The following is a 19,553-nucleotide window of genomic DNA, read 5'->3' on the forward strand; positions in this document are numbered from 1 at the left end:
TGTGAGGGTGAAGAGGATGGGGTGAGGCAGATGTTGTTGTGATGTGTTATGGTGGGATGAGGTGGAGCTTCTGGGTGCAGAGGGATTTATCTGTGGCTCAAACAGCCAGAGATTTGCATCTCCCACCATCTCCTCTGCCACCCTGTCATTCTCAGCCCTTCCTCCCTGGGGAGTGTGAGGCCCTTTTGTAGCCGTGGCTGCACATCTCAGGTTATCTGAGGACACGGGGTGCAGGGAGCAGCAGGTTTGATGACAGCAGGGACACGCATGGAAAAGCTGTGGTGCAAACAGTTGGAAACTGATAACTAGCAGTGATGCCTTTGCCAGGGAGGAAAAAAATGCCTGTAAATTTGCTTTGTTTTGATATTCAAATAGTCCTTTCCGTGTATGTGCTAATGGGTACGCTGGTGTTATGGCATTATTAGAACAAAATATTCAGATGATTCCTAACAGAATTTGTGTTTCACAAGCTACATGGAAATGTTGGCTTGGAAACTAGAGTGGTGTTAGAAGACTGTTTCTCCCAGGGGGTAATAACTGGCCTGAGTTGCTCAGCAGGGTTGGGGCTTGGAGTGTGGGATCCAGGTGAATTCTCCCAGGAATCCCTGCTAGACAGTGTTCCCCTCCCCAGTATGAAAGGAGCACCCGAAATACAGACCAGGGGGAGCCTCAGCCCCTCCTACCCTCGATCCCTTTTTCTCACGTGCTTCCCAGCTTTGTGGGATGTGAAAGGCTGTTTTGAAAGGACAGCTCTGCTTCTGCTGTGTAATGGCACAGCTGAACCCGGGACAGCATCCCCCAAAATCTCCTCTGGCTCCGTCAGCTTTGTGCCTGGATTCCTCAGCTGAGGCCAGGCTGAGGCTCTTAGTTCTTCATTCCCACCGAAATGAGCAGCAAATCAATGCAGGCCTAATAAAAGATGATTGGGAATTGCTAATAGGAGTGTGGGAGGGCAGCCTTGCCTCCCAGAGCCAAGATGAGTATGGATTTTCTTGTGCCAGGGACTGTAAATGCTTCTGAACTCCCCAGGGAGCCCTGGATGCTCACTCTCTCCCTTCACCCTCATCATTCTCCCACTGCCTTAAAAAGGAACCTGGCAAAGGCAATTAGCTGGGTTAATTAGCTGGAGGTGGCAGGGAGGGCTCAGCCTGGGTGGGATGGAGCGAGCTGGGACAGGCTGTGTGCTGGGGGCAAGGAGCCCCTCGATCAAGGGCAGGGTTAGATTGGGCATGAGGGAGAAATTCCTAACTGTGGGTGTGGTGAGGACTTTGCACAGGTTTACCAGAGCAGCTGTGGCTGCCCCTGCCCTGGCAGTGTCCAAGTCCAGGCTGGACAGGGCTTGGAGCAGCCTGGGAGAGTGGAAGGTGCTCATGGTGAGAGGCCCCTTCCAACCCAAACCATCCTAGGATTTTATGACAAGATCATCTGCCCTGCTCCTGCCCCGGTCAGAGTTTGGTCCCCATCCCACAGTACCTGTGCAGGGGCAGGAAGGGGAGAAGCGAGGTCAGAGAGTGGGAACACAGTTGGAAAGGTTCTCACTGCCTGGCTGCTGGCCTTCAACTCCAGCTCCTGGTAGCTGCTCTCTCCAGCTTGCCTTATTTATGGACTCACCTCTCCCCCACTCTTCTCCCTCCAGCAGCCACGGTCCCAGCACCCCAGAGGCTCCCCATCACCGACAGATCAGCACCAATAAACTCCCTGCTTGGCTCTGCACTCGGCAGCCAAACCCCTCCTGCCCTTCACGTTGGCGCTGCTGGGGGATGATGTATGAAACCCAAGTCGGTTTGATTCATACGAGTTGTGTTCACCTTGCAGAACAGGCTGTCACCAAAAATAATAAAGCTCCTTGTTTTAATGCCTGGAGAGGCTGTTGGACGAGCAGCAGGACAGGTTTAGATCCTCTTCCAAGGAAAAGGACGCTTTTGAGAAAGACGGATTGCAAGCCACGGGATGGCTGCACGAACGGTAAATAATAATTAGAGCTGTGTCTGGAGGCTGCATGGGGAGCAGGGACCTGTCAGGCTTCATGTGGCACTGTTGCTCTGGACAGGACAATTCCTGACCCACGGCCTGTAAGGTCTAAATGATGTTGCCAAGAGCAGGGGGTTGGCAGTGCGGGGTGAAGTGACTTGTCCCTTGTCACCCAGGAGAGAGGTGGCACAGCCCTGGGTGCTGCAGCTGCTGGTTCGTGCAGGGATGGGGAGCAGGGTGGCTGTGGTTCATCATCCCTTACATCCACAGGCCTTTGCAAGAAGAGAAAAAAAACCCTGCTGGGCAACGCTTTACCCCCTGATTTATAGTTCATCCCTTGAATTTTTCTCATGACACAGCACAGTCCTTCCCTGAGCTCACACCTGCTTCCAGGAGGAATTTTCTTTGCAGTAAATGCACCAGCACAGTATCCAGTGAGGTTGTCTCTTCATCTCTCTCCTTTTTGAGCAGCTTGGCATCAGACCTGCCTCGAGCAGGGTGCTGAGTGCCCCCACCACAGCCCCTTGGTCCTTCTCCCTTTGGATTTTCTTCTGTCTCCTGCCTCCAGATGTGATGGCCAAAGCCCCACCCTCCTCCATGTCCTGGAGCAGCCCACACTGCGCATGGCACTGAGACCAAAAAGTATTAATGGGGGGAAAAGTTAACTACGTTTATTGAACTGCGAAAAAGGTTGTTTTTACATCCCTTTATTGGAATATAAAGACAGCTTTTATAACCTTTTAAAGGGGCATAAAAGCAGCTTGGAGACCAGAAACCTCGCTCCAGTGGAAAGCAGGGGAAAGGGAAAGGGAAAGGGAAAGGGAAAGGGAAAGGGAAAGGGAAAGGGAAAGGGAAAGGGAAAGGGAAAGGGAAAGGGAGGAGAGCAAACATCTGCCACGTTCTGAGGTCAGGAGTAGCTGGGGGGCTGGCTGGAGCTGCTGAGACCCCAGGTCTGAGGTGGTTGTGGTGTCTCCTCTCTCGGGGAGGTTTGCAGCCCTCGCTGCTGCCCACTGCCCTGGTCCTGGGCTGGAACAATGTTCCTCCCCATACAAGTGCAGAGCCCCCCTGGGAGAGGGAGGTGCTGGACTTAATGAACTCACCTCTTTCATTTTTCTCCCCAGTCTTCTGTGAATAAATACTGCTTTGGCTTCGTTCCTCCTGGAATGAGGGAGGAGGGGATGTGTAAAGTTCTGCCCTTGCGGCTGGAAGGAAAGTTTGCTCTGTGGCTGCTCTGGCCTCTCCCATGACACCCAGCCTCTCTGGGGCTTCTGGGTGGGCCAGCTCACAACCTCAGTGGCCCAGAAAGCATTGGTTAATTTGGGATCTAGGGCTGGCACACTCATGGGCAGGATATCCTCTGTCACCCTGATGCTTTCAGTATTTTGGGACAAGCACAGGGGTGTACAGCAATCCCTCTCCTCCACGGCACAGGTTTCGCTGCCTCCTTGCCCATCCAAATCAGCAGGTCCTGCTGCTGTTGGGATGTGGTTGAGAGCAGCATCTTCAAATCCAGGAGGAAGCTCCTTCCAGCTCTTCCAGAGCTCCTGGACAGCGCTCCGAAAGCGTTTGGCATTGCAGGTGGGTAGAGCCCGACCAGTGCTACTGTTGAGGCAGGATGGGAATGAGAAGACTCTGATCAGAAGGCTGCTGAGAGTAAAACTCCAGTTTATTCAAAATACACTGCTCTTTTATACAGAGCTTCGTGAGGACCAACTCCATTGGTCCTGAAGTGAAAACAACCCACAGCATTGGTGCAGAGTGCTTGATGCACAGTGATAGAACTTAACTATAAACAATGTGAATAAATGGAAAGATAGAGAATTATTTCTGTCCCAGGCTTCTGCCTGGCTATAAACTCTTCGTTTCTCTCTTTGACTGAATCTGAGACCCACACACCAGCTCCTGCTGGCACGCTCCTCTCAGGACAGAGCTGGATTTTCTCCACCCAGTGGGGGAGATGTGCCTTTTCCTTTGCCTTGTTCCCTCAGCGGTGGCTCTGACACGACATTAAGAGAGGAGAGTGACCTTTCCAGCGGTCTGCAGCTCCGGGGAGGGGAGAGCTGAGCCCTGCCTGCAGCTGGCACCGCTGGAATACGGATAGGTCACGGGGCTCCCTTATCCCCACGCCATCTCCCAAATAATAATCTTCCTGAGATAATGTTGTAGGGCTGTAAAGAGGACAGGAGCAGGAGCAGCTGCTTCTAATTTCACTTTATGGGGAGGGAGGCGATGCTGAGAGCACCCCGCATTCTCGGCACATATTTTTCATCATTATAGGCAGAAATGCCAGAGCTCTGACAGATATTAATGCAGTTCACACCGGGAGAAAATCTTCTTTCCATCAGGCTCCATGTGCAGCAAGAGGGCAGTGCCATTTGCAGCCCTAGGGAGGATGTGTTTGAAAGGTGATGTGTTTTTTACCTGGGAAGTTTTATTCCCAGACAAAGTTCTGTTTGGAGAAAGGGCACCTGAACCCATCCCACTGGGAGCTGTGGGATCATTCTTCACAGACCTGGGTGAAGGTGCATTTGCAGCAGTGCTGGGAATTAATCTGGATTTTGGTGTAACTCAAATTCTCCTCTGCTGGCTCTGTCATGGCTGTGTGTCACCACGGGGGTGTGATTGTCCCGTGGAGCAGTTCTGTGACCTGGGCTCCCATCCTCCCCTATCCCACAATGATTCTGTGAGGTTTTCAGACTTACCCCACAGGGAACTGCACCTCCTTGCACCCCTCAGCCTCCTTTTATTTGCTTATCCCACTAAATATTCATCAGTAACATTTAAGACAAAGGAAAGAGATAATTACAAGGGGAGAGTTTTTTTGCAGTATTAAAGGTTAACAGAATTCTTGGCATTTGTGCCTTGTCGATCTCCATGTAATTATGCTCATTTCCCAGAATTCAGAGGCGACTGTGCCTGTTAACGCTCAAAGATGGTACCCCGGGAATTAAATTTATGAGATAATTTCTCAAAATCTTCAGATTCAAACCAAGCATCTTGCTTAATGGCATGACTATTATTAATATTATTCTTGGATGCAGAGAGCCGTGAGGGTCAGAGGACCAGTGGCAAAACTCAAATTGGTACAGACAGCAACGAGCCTGGACTCTTTTCCCAAGGAATGCACTCGAGCAATTTGGCAACTTCAGGGAAGCAGGCTGGCCAAAGATGGGTGCTGATTTGAGGTGAAAATGGGAAAAAGCCCATTTTTGACAGTGGCTGGTGGGGACTCGGAAAGGAAAGCTTGGTTTGGAGGTGACTGATCCCAGCCTGGAGGCAGGTGCAGGCAATAGGGAGAGCAGTGGCTCCAGGAGAAGCTGATTCCAAGGATGCAGAACACCTGGCAGTGGGCTGGGCTTTCACCCAGCACAGCTGAGCACGCTCAGTGCTGTTAAAAGAGGGATTTTAGGGGCTCTGCTCTTTGTATTTGCTTTTTATTGCACGTGGCTGTCTAAACTGAGGTATGTGCTCCTTCCCTGGTGTCTGCTTCCCCTGGTTTTGTAGGGACTGAGCAGTTTTCTGTACAGGAAGGGTTTGAGGGGGGGGAAGCTGAGCTGGAGGGGATGAACCAGCCAGGCTTTTGCTGCTCCCTGCAGTTGAGGATGTATGTGATATCCAGATGGGCTGGGAAGGCTTGGCTCGGTGTGTTTGCCTTGGGACCATCCCAGGAGGAGGCACAGCAACTCTTGGAGCTGCTTTTCCAAACAATTATCCAGCACAGAGCCCCCAGACTGCGGGCAGAGCCTCAGAAGGGGTAGAACCTTGTGTTTTCACATTTAAGGGAGCCGAGCTTGAGCTCCCAAATACCCATGGTGAGATCTGAGGAGTGTCTGGCTTTGCTTTTCTGCTCATTCAGCTTTTTCCCCTTTTCACTGAGCTCAGGGATTGAGTCGTAGAGCTCTGGGTTAATGTCACACACTTATCAAATGCCATTAGATGGATAATGACATGGCTTTATCCCATGTCATCACTGTCCCTGGCACCTGAGCTAATCAAGCACTGCTGAGGATGCAGTGTCTGTATCGAAGAACTTTTTTGGGCTGTTTGTATAGCAGCATAAGCTCACAAGGAAACCATGAGAAAAAGATTTGTGTGAAATCAATATTGATTTGTACCAAGGATCAATCCCAGTTCATAATTCTCACTGTGCCAGTGTGGCTTGGTAACTCTTTGATCAGTTTTTTAACTCTCTGCATAGATGTTTAACCTGGAGCCTGGACCTGCAGAGGTGTCACTTCATAGATGTGGGCCTGGCTGGGCTGGAAAAGGCCCAGGCACTGAGGGCTGTGGGAGAAAGGACTAATCCAAAGGGAAAAGTCAGGCCTTGAGGGCTGCTTTGCATCCTGCTGGCCTGATGTCCCTGCTGCAGCACTGCCTGGCCCCTCTGGAATGTACAAAGATGGTTTGGGATGGAAGGGACCTCAAAGCTCATCGAATCCCACCCCCTGCCATGGGCAGAGACACCTTCCACCAGCCCAGGTTGCTGCAAGCCCCTCCAGCCTGGCTTTGGGTGCTGCCAGTGCTGAGATATTGAGCATCCTCAAGGATGCTGCTGTGGGTTAGGGCTGGCAGAGCTGTGTTGGGAGTTTTGGCTTTCCTTTTCCTCTGGGTTACCTGGTGAGATGGTGCAGGGAGACCAGTCCCGTGCTGGGTTTGCAGCACCAGTTTGGGACAGATTTGCAGCCTTTTCCAGGGCACCTGCTCCTCCAGCCCCTTGCCTGAGGCTTTGCAGCACAGCCAGGGGTGCCCTGGAAGGAGTTAATTCGTGCTTGACAATTCCAAAGTCCCTGAGCAAGCGACAAACCCGAGCCCAGCAGTTTTTTAAAGGGCAAACAAAATGTTCCTTTTTTTACTGCGAGGCACTTGGTGCAAAATGCAGGCAGAGCAGGGCAGCGTGGCTTCAGGGGAAGGCTCCCAAAAGCACATTTTATTTAAATTTAATAGGATGGTTACTGTAAGTTTATCTAAACTGCAGTTAAATATTAACAGCATCTCTAGCAGGGATTAATGGGGTCTCCTGCGTTGTTTTTAAGCACCGTGAGGAGGGCGCTGGGAGTCCCTGCCTGGGAGGGATTGAGGGCTGAGTGCCCATGAGGATGCTGCTTGCATTCCAAAATCTGCCCTAGAAACAGCCCTGAACAGGCGATTTCTCCAGCACGGAGCTGGGAATGCGTTTGGGGCGAGAAGGGCTCAAAACGGCCAAGTAAGGTTCCCAATCATTGTTCTTTAATTGGGGCCACCGTTAACGAGAGGATAAATGAGGCAGCAGCAGAGCTGGAGCTGTGTCCTTTGTGGCTCCCGTGAATGGCTGTGGACACGGAGGGCTCAGCAGTTATTCAGGAAAAGCTCCCCCGGACTCGTGTGTCATTCACCTGACTAACGCCAAGGAAATTAAGCACTTTCTGTGCAACTCGGAGTTTATTGGAGGATAATGTGGCATGTGGTAGCACGGCTGGAGTTAGAAAATCGTGTTTTCATTTAGAAAGAAGCAGAGTGTCTCGAGCATAAATTATGTTTCTGATCATATTTGGCCATTTCAGATTAAAAATAAATTTCCACTTTGGGGCTATAGATTGCCATCTATCAACTCCCTGAAAAGGGAAAAAGGAATTAAAAGGAAAATCTGGCTGTATGAATTGCCTTGCTATGACCTACTTATTGAAAGTAGTTTTTGTTCTCCAGGAGTGAAATCCATTGGTGTGGGGAGGTGTAGGATTGTATGGATGTAGTTTTGCAGACAGGTCTCTAGGATGGGAGGATCTTTAACTTGGGCCTGCAAGCAGCTACAATAAAATAGAAGATAGAGTCATGTTGGATACTTCGGAGGAAGCAGGAAAAAATGCAGCAATGTTGTTTCCCTCGATAGAGGAACTTGAACTGCGAATTTGCATCTGATTATCGGCCTTTGGGACCACTCAGATCTGCAGATTAGCTGCTTAAGGCTTGGTTTTGCATGAAAAGCCCGAGACTGGGGCAGTGTTTGCTGGGAGGGTCCTTGCAGAAGGAGTCGTGGTCCCTTGCAGCAATCCAAATGCATCATTCTTCCTTGTGGGGCATTTTTAGGATTGATTTGCTCCCTGCTCTGCCTCTGAACCTCCTCCTCCCCAGCTGTCACAGAGATGCTCCTTTGGGAATCAAACCCACAGGGCCTTGCTCCTTCTGACCCCTTCTCCACCCAGGCTTTCAGCATCCTCCCCTCCAGCTGACATCTCCCACTGGAAGAATCCTTTTCCTGGTTCCATCCTTCCCACCCGGCCCAGCCCTTGCTGCTCCTGCTGCCCTGTTTGTGGTCTCTGCCAGGAGAGGGGAGCCTTTAGCCTTGCTGGAGAGGAGAGCAGCGAGATGGACATGGAGATAAAGAAACACCTCGAGTGTGCTCTGCTTGGCTCCTTCTGTTTGTCTCCTGCCTGTTGCTCGAAATGAGGGGGGAAAAAATACTTTCACCTAAGTAGGAAGAAAGGGAAGAAGCTGAAAGCGAGAGGCTGTTTGGTGCTCAGATGGGCTCAGCCCGTGTGCAGCAAAGTCTGCTGCTGCTGTGGTCAAAACGCAATGAAGGAAAAAAGACTCTCTCATCCCCAGAGAAGGCTACAAAGCTCTCTTTCTCTCACTGCTGAACCTTCACAGCTGGACTCAGTTGCTGGCTCCACTGCTGCTGGAGCAACTGAATTATTTAAAGGAACCTTGATTTGGTTTTCTCTTTGCTGTTTTCCCGCGTTGTGTTTATTGTCTATAGATATTTTTATAGTCCGAAGCAATTACAGCTGTCAGAAAAGAGACGAGCTGTGACAGGCTGATTTATATGTACATTGTATGTATGCAAGAGAGGGAGGGAGACCAGGGATTCTGCCGGGCTTTAGTATGCAGGAGCATATTGGATGTAAATTCCTTGGGATTTTCAAACAATGCTGCTGATGATCTCCTAACAGTGGGCCAAATTCAGCCCTGGCAAGGGCTGGAACAGCTCTGCAGGTCACATCTGCCCCAGCCTAGCCTGTTTTCAGTGCAGGGAGGTGTTTTTTTCCCTCATAATTTAAGATGCTCCTGGCGATCCAGGGCTGAATTCCGTGTTAAAAGGTTAACTGGCTGTGGTTATTGGAATCCCTCCGGTTTTGCTGACACAGGAGTTGGTCTCTGCCCATTCAAAGGAGCGGCCCCACAAAGAGCAAGTTCTTGTGTGATGGTCCTGCAGGTATCCCAGCGGGGTCTCCATCCTGCCAGGGGTGCCTGCATGCCGCAGCAGTCAGCAGGATTGCAGTGTTTTATTCTTTGCTCTCTTGTACACCCCGGCACAAGAAACAGCCCTGGATAGCTTTTTTTCCCGTGCCTCTGACGGTCTCTCCTTATGCACTGAGGTTTCAGAGACCCCTCCCATGTAATTTGTGGCCCCAAAGGATCCGCTGAATGCGGCGTTCCCCCCTCCCTCACCAGCTCTGAGTTCACTGCGGGGATGAAAGTCCTCCTGCCAAGAGCTGGGGAAAGCTGCCGTTCCCTCTGGGAAAACACAGGGCTCCAGGCAGCACGTCCCACCAGCGCTAAATTCAAGGAGCAGAGAACCTTCAGACAAGGAAAAAGTAGAGAGACTTGCAGAGCAATCCCCTTCTCGTATGGCCAGTCAGCATGCACAATAATAATAAAGCTTTATTTGATGGAGTGTTTCCTCTGGCCGGCACAGCTCATAATGTTTTAGAGATTAAATAGCACAGTTAGTGAATTAAGCAGTAGTTTACAGGGGATTCGGAGACTCCAGGGATTAGTAACGGGCTATGGATCCTTTCACATCTAGGTCACCAGTTTGAATCCAGCTCAGGTTGCCAGCAGCAAACTCAAAAACAACCAAAAAAAGACCCACCCCACGTTGATGCTGTGCACAAGCTACCGAGCACATAGTGGGGGAATGGAGGGAGGATTTTTGGGTAAGGCACAGCAGGGAGGGAGACCTTGTTGTCCCTAAGGTTGGGCTGCGGCAGCTGGAGGGTTTGAGGGGTGCAGCACCCCAAAAGCTGTGATTTGACTGCTGCCTCCAGGACTCTCTGCTCTGAGGATGCTCCCCAGCACCTTTTCACCAGCATGGAATTGTGCCTGGAAATATTAATGTGTTTAGCCACTAGCGGAGGGAAGGAGGAATTACTCGGCATAAGCAAATGTGATATTTGTTAAATTATGAGCTGATAAAAAGTACGCGGGGTCCGTGCTTGCGGCTGGGGAGAAATTTGCCACTTAAGCTCATGCTGTGTCTGTGAGGTGCAGGGGACCAGAAGGACATGGTCCTGCCTCTCCTCACCATCACCTGGCTGGCTGGGGGGAAGGGGGGGAATATTGCCCGTGCCTCAGTTTCCCCTCCTGCACAGCGACTTTGCCGCCTGGGATGGGGAAGGTGCAGAGGTAGAGGAGGGCAAAGGGGAGGCTTGTGCGGTGCTGGCTGCGGGACGCAGGTAAGCGCAGGGGAGAGAGGAGAAAGGAAGGGGGGGTCTTGCATCCCCCCGAAGAGCGCGGCGCGGCGGGGGTTAATGTGCGTGTCCTCCTGCGCATCCCGCCCCGCTGCCGCCCGCCCGCCCGCCCGTGTGCGGGGCTCGGGCCGTGCGGGAGCCGAGGCGCCGGGCAGCGCCGGAGCCGCTGCCATGACAACCCCGGGGATGCTGCCGGCCGGGGCCGGGGTGCTGCTGCCGCCGCCCCGCCGCGTCCCCCCCGCCCGCCGCTGAGGCCAGCCAGAGGCTCCGGCAGCCTGACATCCCCGCGTGCTGCATCCCCTCGTCCCCATCCTGCATCCCGGCTGGACCAGTCCCCCGGCAGCGGGGCGGGAGGAGAGGAGCTGCAGGGCATCCCGAAGGCTTTTGCCCGCTGTGCCTTCTTGCGCCTGGACATCTTTGCTAGCTCGCCTCGGGGGTGTTTTTTGGGGTTTTTACTGTTTTTTGGACTGCCCCCGCCTCGGGACAAGCGTGCGGGAGTGGGGTACAGCCGGGCCCCCCCCGGCGCCTCCTCGCCCAAGTGAGCCTCGGACTGCTGCCCGAAGAACCGGCTCGCCCAGCACCTTTGCCACTTCTCCTCCTCTTCCTCCTCCTCCCCCCGGCCCTCCCGTCCTCCTCCCTCGCCCGAGGACAGCGGGACTCCCTCCGATGCCGCTCGGCAGGCTCAGCGCTCGCAGCCAGCCTTGCCGGGGGCTCTCCTGATCTCCGTGGAGCTCCGCAGCGCTCGCCCCGGTGGTTTTGCTCCCCCCCATCCCTCCTCTCCACCCACCCCTTCCCCCTTTTCGCCTTGTCGGGTGTGTTTTTTGCCTGTTGGAAAAGTCCCCGCTGCCCAGGATGGGGGTCGGTGGGTGCTTGGCCCTGCCCTGGAGGTGCCTGGTCGTCCTCTGTCTCAGGCTGCTCTTCCTTGTGCCCGCAGGAGTGCCCGTGCGCAGCGGAGATGCCACCTTCCCCAAAGCCATGGACAACGTGACAGTGCGGCAAGGGGAGAGCGCCACGCTCAGGTAGGAGCAGCTGGACGGGGGCTTGGGGGGGTCGGGGGGTCCTGCTTGCGTGGCGACTTTGGGGTCGTGACTCAGTTTCCCCGCGGGGGATGGATGCGCCGTGCCGGTTGGCGGTACAGGATGGTACCGGGCAGCGAGCGGAGAGATTGGAGCGCCGCGGGATTGGGCTTGGGCTCAGCCCTCCCAGTTGGCTTCGGGAAAGTTACTGGGGGATGAAAAATAAGGGAATGCGATTCCCTTTCGGCGTCCTGCCCCACAGCAGTGCGAGGCAGGGGCTCGGTTGCTGGCGGTACCGTGGCTCGGGCACTCCGGCTGCGTTGGGTGCAGATAAATCCTGCTCTGCTCCTGGAGCGCAGCGCCCGGAGTGTCTCCATCCGTTCAGACCGCCCCAGCCTGGGGAAAGGGAGAGTTGTTGACCCCCTGGTGTGGCTTTGTGCCTTTACCTCGGGTCCAGACCCGCTGGAATAGGGAAGTGCAGGACGGGGCTGGCTCCGGGCAGGTTCATGCTCGGCTCCTTAAAAATCCCCTTGCTCCAGAGGCAAGGGGTTGCTGCTCCCTGGCAGCATTCCCTCCCTGGGAAGGGGAGAGATGGGGGCTGGGCGTTGCACCAGGGTCCTGCCTCCTGCAGCAGCGATCCGAGGGGTTCAGGGGCTTCCAAGGAATGCATAATTTTGCTCAGCATAATTTCTGGGACATCTTATGCCCAGACACTCGTCCCTGTCCTCACAGCAGATGGGCGCAGTCATCCCGGAGGATGTTTGATAGGGACATTAAAAATCAAAAGGCAGGTTTTAATTGCAGCGCTGGGAAGCGGCGCTTGCAACTCCGGCATGCTCGGGAGCGACTTTGCTCCTCCGGAGCATCGCGTAGGTGACACCAACATCTGCGGGGCCAGCTGGGTGTGTGCGGTGACACCGCACTCCTGCTTCGCGCCAGCCAGCGGAGAGGGACCGAGCCAGGGCAGAAAAAAAAAGCCCCGGGAGGAATTTCAGCAGGAATTTTCCTGCGACTCGGTTGTTTGCAGCCAAATCTTGTGTCCCCCCCGCCAGCCCCTGAGTGCTCCTGGGAGGGTGGGAGCTGTGTTGTGGCCATTCCTCTGGATTTGTCTTGCATCGTGGCACGACTGGGCAAAGAGGCTGGAAAACGGGTGGCAGAGGATGGAGGACAGAGTGTCTTGCTTAGGAATTTGAGCTTGGCTTAAAAAAGTAGTAGCTTTTCTTTCCTGAATCGCTGTGTTCTCCCAAGTGCCAAAAATTTTACGGACCCTGCTGTCAAAGAGGGAGGGGTCTGGGCAGTGAAACACGCGGGGTGGCAGCAGCTGTGTGGGTGCTCTGCAAACTTATGGGAAGAGGCTTTTGTGGGGGCCTGCACAGGGTTTTGGGCACAGATCAGGGATCTTGATCCACAGCACGGATCGAGGTGCTCTGCCCTGGCACTGGGTGGTTGCTGGTGTTGGAGGAGAACAAAGGGAAGCTCGGGTGAGTCAGCAGGAGGGATTCTTCTGTCAGGGAGGCTCCATAGGAATGGGGACAAATCCTGCCCCTGGGAGGTGGCTTTGGGGAGGGAGGGAGGACAGCAATGTGCCATCATCCCAGAGCATGCCAAGCGTCCCAGTAGGGCTGGGAGCCGCTCTGGTGGCAAGGGATGTCTGTGTCCCCTCATCAATACAGGTGTGCCCAGGAGAGGGGCACGTGGGCTTTGGGATGTGCTGCCTGTGCAGACGCTGTTCCCACTGTGCTGATGCCATTCCTGCTGTCCTGCCCCTGGGACGGGGATTGCTCTTGGACATGAATGCCTTGCTGCCACTGCCAGCTGGGTGCTGTGCTGTGGTGACAGAGATGTGCAGGAGCGTGGTTTTGCCTGGGCATTTGGAGGTGTTTTCCTGCTGGTTTGGGGTGGGAGCAGTTGGCCCAGCAGGCAGTGGGGCATTGCTGCATCCCCCGGTCTGTCCCAGTCGCGCTGCACCGTGGCAGGAGCTGGGAGGAGCAGAGCATGTGAAAACCAGAGGAAATCAAGGAAGCATGAATCTTCCTGCCTGCTCCCCTCCCAGCCCAGTGTGCCCATCGATCTGTTGTGGAGGAGTTAACTTGTGCAGAATAGCAATTCTGCTACAAAGGCTCTGGCAGACCCCAGCGATGCTCCTGGCCACCTCCTGCCCAGCCCTGCATGGGTGGCAGTCAGGGAAGGGAAAAAAAAAAATCACATCTAATCCAATCCCACTCATTTCCATGCAAGGTGGGAGGACAGAAAGCTGCAGCCAAGGATTTGGAAGGAGAGATGTTTCTAGAGGTCCCTTCTTGGAGTTTCACAGATGCCAAAAGGGAAGAGCAGGCTGAAAACTCAGCAGCAGAACTTGCTGTTTCTCTGGAGCACTTGGAACGTCCCGTCCCACCCTCTTCCTGAGGGAGAGGCTTTGGCTGTTGGAAATAGGTTATTTTATTGGGGTGGCAGGTGCTGAGGAGCCCAAGCTGCTGTCGAGCAGCCATGCCCCGACAAGAGGCTCTTTTCAGCTCTGTCCCTCCAAGCAGAGCAAATTCAGTGCTGGGGGAAAAAAGCTGGATTGAAAGCTGCAAGGAGACTTCTCTCTGTAAAGGCTTTGATCCATACAATCCACTGGAGGGAATCAGTTTAGGACATTGGAGGTGTTCAGATGTTTCCTTCTATCCCGTGATGTTTCTGCTGCAGGGTACAGGCATGTCGTGGATACCAGCACTTTAGAGCACTGTGTTAAATTTAAATCAAGCTTTAGATGTTGGGTTAGGGCTGCTGTGTGGGATAGAAGGTGTAGGATTTACTCCTGGAAGCAGCAAAACCTGTGGGAATAGGGAAAGGACTTGAGGGTGTTGTGTCCCACAGGACCGTGTTTTTACTGATGGATGTGTTGCTCCTGCCTTTGGGATTACACTGAGGAATTGTGTGCAGGTGAAGGTCAGAGTTTTCTGTCCTTCCTCCAGACCCCACGCACAGATCGTGAGGATGAGGCTGATCTTCATCCCCTCCCACCCTGTCCAGGCAGCTCTGCCCTCACCAGTAGCGAGTGGCTCATGCTGGAGAGGACCCATCCTGAACTTCCATGCAGCGCTTGAACCGAGTCCAGGCATTGCTGAGACCTTTGGAGCAGCTCTCTGGGCACCACAACAAATGGCTTGATTATGATTTCACTTTAATTGGCATCAGTCAGCGCTTTCCATGGCGAGGCTCTGACATTCCCATCAGCAGCACCGGCGCCTGCACGGTGTCCCCCGAATCTGCCGGTGCTCCTCTCTCCATCTCCTCTGGTTTCCTTGGCAGGGTGATGCAATGCCTTCATTTGTTCCCCTCTTTGATTCCAACACCAAAAGTCAAATCTGAGTTAAACAGGAGGCAAAGCTTTTTTTAACCCTGATGTTTCCTGTGGTTCCCAGTCAGGCTTTGAAAAGGGCTATGAGCTCTGTCACTGAGCTCTGTCATTCTTTACCTAAGCCTGTTTTGCAAATTTATTTGGCCCCTGTTGCGCTCTTGAAATAATTTTGGAGAAATGATGACTTGGCTGTGAAACAAAACAAAATCAAGCGTGTTTGTTTGATGGGTGCAAACAGAAAGTGCTTGTTTGCTAAGCAGAAAAGACTATTTTTCAGAGATGGGTCTGTTTTCTGTGACTCTTTGCTGCCCCATCTTTTCCCCTTTATTCACAGGAATTTGCCTTGCTGTGTTTTTATTGTGTAATAGAAAAATAGGAATGATCTCCAATGGCTAAATGTGGTGTGTTCCTGCACCCAGGTCCTGGGGGAGCCTTTGTGTCTCCCCCAGTGCTTTTCCTGCCAGCATTTGAGCGAGGCTGATTCTCGCTGAGGTTTTGGGCAGCTGCCTTTGTGGTCTGCAGTCAATGAGTGCAGAAATCCTGTGGGGGGAGGAAGCCAGAGGAGCCCATTCCAGGCTGTCTGTGCCTGGGAAAGCCTTGGCTGAGTCATGGGGTGTTCAGGGGGGCTTAAAGAGCAGTGCCCAGCACCGGGCTGGGCTCCTGGTGTGAGTAACAAAGGCCAGACAGGGAAGAGGATGATGATGATGATGAAAGGGGCCAGCCCTGATTGCTAAACCTCCTCTGGTGGCTGCCCAGCTCTGTGTCCATTTTGCTCCAGGCTCCCACTCCCACTCTGAGCTGCAATAACCCCACTGAGGGAGTGTTGCTCGTCCACCCTGTCCCACCAGCTGAGAACACCTCAAGTTAGGTATTCCCATCTCCTGCCCTGCCCAGCCAACGCCTCCCCTTCCCTGCACAACCACCACATTCCTTATTTCCAGATCAGTGCTCATCTGCCTCTCCAGGGCTCAGACCTGTGGAAAAGCCATCCCATTCCGATGGGCTCCACACCCAGTACCTGGTGATTTTCATCCTGCTGCAGTTATTTATTTCAGAGACTCCTGATTGCTTGCCTGACCATTTCCCAAGCCCAAAGTGGGAGATATAGCTGGGGCTTGCAGAGACTGAGGTGTCACACCTTTGCTTTTCTCAGTTCCTGAGCAGTAAAGGAATTCTGAGCGCCTGGGATGGGCTGGGAGCAGCTTCCAGCAGTCCTTTGGGGATGGGGTGAAGATGGAGCTAAGCTCCACACTCATGTCTTAACCTAAGTTAATTCCCCTAATTCTCCAGTATCCACCACCTTTGCAGTTCTCCTTCAAACCTCTCTCCTTTTCATCCTGAGGTTTCAGGAATAAATTCAGGGCTGTGGTGACCCCTCCTGCACTAAGGTGAGGAAGAAGCAGAGCGTGTTCTGCGTCCCTCATGGTGCCACTTCACCGCTTCTCCTCTTCCCCTTGTTGCTGGGCCCTCCTTTCTGGTCAGGATTTTGTCCCCACATTCCTGGGGATGCCCCGTGGGAGAGGCTGCAGGAGCCCCACGTGCTGGGTTTGTAGCTCACGAGCCGATCGCTTTGCTGGCGATGGCACGTTTCTGAAAGAGGAGTTTATTACCAAAGTGACATGTCAGCAAATCTCTGCCACCTCTCTCCCATCTCGGAGATGGAATCAGCTTAAAGTGGTGAAAAAAAATTGTCATATGCATGGATTATTCTTTTTTTTTTTTTTTTCCCTGAGTGCAATTTCCATCGGAGATGAGACAAGCTCCTGATTGCTGTGCCAGAGGAGGGTTTCCCTTTATAGCTTTCTTGGTAGAGCTGCTGCCTCTGGTTGACTGTAGCTGGGGTCTCCTAGGGGACAAGGGGGAGCTTTTGTGGAGCTGTCACCTCCACCCTGGCTAAGCATCTCACATCAGGAAAGGCTGAAGTCAAACAGGTTTTACCTTGGGACGGGGAAGGGAGGCCAGAGCAGCCCCACAGGTGGGCAGTGGAGGCATGCTGGGGTGGGGGCTCTAATGGTTAGGGCAGGCTTGGGAAATGGATTTCCAGTTGTCAGCCCTGCCCTCGGCTCCTGGTGTGACGTTAGGTGCCCTCCCAGGCCCTATAAATGGCTTGATTCGTGCACAGCAATTGCAACTCTTCTTTTCTCTGCTCCATGAGTCATCTGCTTGCGTTGCAGTCTCTTTGTGGCAGGATTCATCCCTCTGCAAGGAAAATGCTCAAAGTGTCCTCCTGGAGGGCACCGGGGTGTCCACCCATGTGCTGCCTTTGCTTGGGGTTTGAAGAGGGGACTGTGAGCTTTATCTGGTTGGACATGCCATGGAATTGTCATTTTGGGGGTACCTGCTGTGTGGCTGCTGGGAGGGTGGATGGTTTGGTGGGAGCTGAAGTAAAATCAGGGACCTGGAGAAGCAACACCTCTGTGGGGCTGCTCACAGCTCCAAAGCCTGCTCTGATGCTGCCTCACCAGAACCACGAGCTGATGTAAGCCTCAGACTCGAGTACTTGTGGGTGCCAGTCCAAGGGATGGCACCTGGCCTCACCTCTAGCCTTTGGCTATCCTGAGTGCTGTCCCAGTGCCACCCTGGCAAAGCCCTTTGGGCCACGCTGCTGCTGGCACTGCAGTGCTGAGCTGGCAGCTCCACGTGTGTGCTAACAGAGGTGGCTTGGGGATGTGGGTCATCTTCAGCTTGCCCAAGTGTTTGTCACTTCTGTTGGCTTCGCTGGCGTTACTCCATCTATGCCATTGGGAAAATCCTCTTGATCAGACAGAGCTGTTTTCTTCCCCCCAGACCTGCCAAAACCTGCCACTTTGAGCTCAGACACCCTCATTTTCCTTCAGAAGGAAAAAATCAGGAAGGAGCTAATCTACGACCACATCAGTGGGAGCCTGGGCTAATAGAAATTGTAATGAGAACCCAGAGCCAAACAAACAGGCAAATGGGGAAAATGCAATCCCACTGATGCGACAGAGAGATTTATGCCAGCAAAGGGGCTGATCCAGTGCTCATTAATGTCACCAGGCGTCTTTATCCCAACTGTAATGGACTGGGGATCAGGTTGGAAGACAGCATTTCAGCCTTGCTACAATATGCAGACTGTTAGCGGGCTGTGTGTGGAATAGCAATGTGGAATTCCTTCTCCTCGGGGTTTGCTCGTTGTTGCATGCGGCACCTTTGCAAAGCAAGCGGGAAACACCTTCTGCTCCCCTTGGGTTTGGTTCTCGGAGGTGCAAGGCTGTGAAGGAGCCAAGTCTGAGGCTCAGGCTTGGCTGTCTGTTTGCTGCAGCGTCTGCTGAGCCGCCAACAGCATCTCCGTCGTGTGGATATTAAAAATCCTGGTTTAAATAAGGATTCTTCAGCTGCTGGGGAGTGGTGTTGGCTGTCACCACCACAGTCACGCTGGGAAGCATCCTTAGTTTATGTGCAAAGTGAGGAGGCAGATGGGTGGGTATGGAAAATCTGTGGGGAAACTTGACTTTGCAGCTGGATTCTTCCCTGGAAAAATCAGGGAGAGAGAGAACTGGGACGAGATGTGGAGAGCTGAGCCTGGTCTGAAGGTGGGGACACCTCTGGGGACAGTGCTGAATAGGAAAGGACACCAAGGGTCAAATAGGAGAGGAGTGAGTCCAGCTCTGCATGTCAATGAGGACAGAGTAAATAAGGGATAAAACCACCTTCCAACATGAGCAGCTGGTGAAATATCACAGGATTTTTTTTCCCTGAGATGGGAGATTTTGTCCGGCTCTGTGCCTGCAACCCATAAATGGCTCTGACACCTGTGTCTGTTTTATCAGACACATGCAGAGCCCCGGCCGTGATCCAAACATTCATTACTTGGGATTTTTGAGTCTCTTTTTCCCTTTTTTTGTCATGGTGGGATCATTATTTTCGCAGCTTCACATCCTCAGTTCAGCAAAACCAACGTGTTTTTCAGCCTCATGGTTTTTACACATCCCTAATAAGAAGAATGAGAGGAAGCTGTTGAGAAAAGCAAATTCTCAAAGGTATGAAAGGAGGGCAGGGCAGCTCCAGGCTTAGAGACACTACCAAATCTCAAGGTACTTTGGACGTACAGATAGGCACAGCACCAATATTTGAAGGCATATTTGGATTCTTATCCTTCAGTCCTCCAAATTTGGTTATTTATGTGTAGGGCTTTATTCCTTAAATAACCTTAAAAGCCATAAAGATAATTTTTAATTATCTTGCATTCTTTTTTCTCTCTTACAGTCCAGTAGAAAGCTCTTGATGAGCTCAAAGGAAAGGTTACTGAGGTGAAAATTCAAGGAAGTATTTTCCAAGTTCTTTTTCTTCCATTACTATTCAGCAGGCACTGGGAGAGCACCTGCTTCTATTTTCATTCAAAAATTTCAGACTTTTATCATTTGTTAAATAAGAAAATACTTTTTTCTTTTTTTTTAATTCAAACCCAGATATTTTTATTAAACAATCCATATCTTTCTTGCATACCTTGACTTGAAAGGATTTGACTTAGATATCCCTTGTGGGGGTCAAGGGCAGGTTTGGGTTTGCTTGGAAAAATAGTATTTCTTCCCTTTTATCTGATTTTGTGAGTGCGGTGAAGCATCTTCTCAAATGTTACAAGAAGTTCTCTGATGAAGCTAAAGCAAAATTTGGTTTAAAAGTGTTTTATAGAAATAGTGAGATGCTGATTTCATTCAGTCTCAGAAGGGAAGGATTTCTGGACACACACAGTTTCCCTTTAGCTGAAAATAAATCTTTCCCTACTCACCTCAAAACTGCTTTGCATCTTGGGTC

The 19,553-nt window shown here is 52.4% G+C and overlaps 1 protein-coding gene across 8 annotated transcripts in view; it reads left to right on the forward strand.

The window, feature by feature from the left end:
- Nucleotides 1-19,553, forward strand: part of LOC110468166 (protein CEPU-1) — a 361,279-nt gene that overhangs the window by 212,250 nt on the left and 129,476 nt on the right. For 3 of the 8 annotated variants that reach the window (XM_021525799.3, XM_077787990.1, XM_077787992.1), the window contains exon 2: nucleotides 11,353-11,437. In XM_021525799.3, coding sequence (XP_021381474.1) covers nucleotides 11,353-11,437 — 85 coding nt within the window. The other 5 variants (XM_021525796.3, XM_077787995.1, XM_077787994.1 and 2 more) reach the window with 5 other exon arrangements.

Source organism: Lonchura striata, chromosome 23 (assembly GCF_046129695.1).
Source record: "Lonchura striata isolate bLonStr1 chromosome 23, bLonStr1.mat, whole genome shotgun sequence".
NCBI classification, from domain to species: domain Eukaryota; kingdom Metazoa; phylum Chordata; class Aves; order Passeriformes; family Estrildidae; genus Lonchura; species Lonchura striata.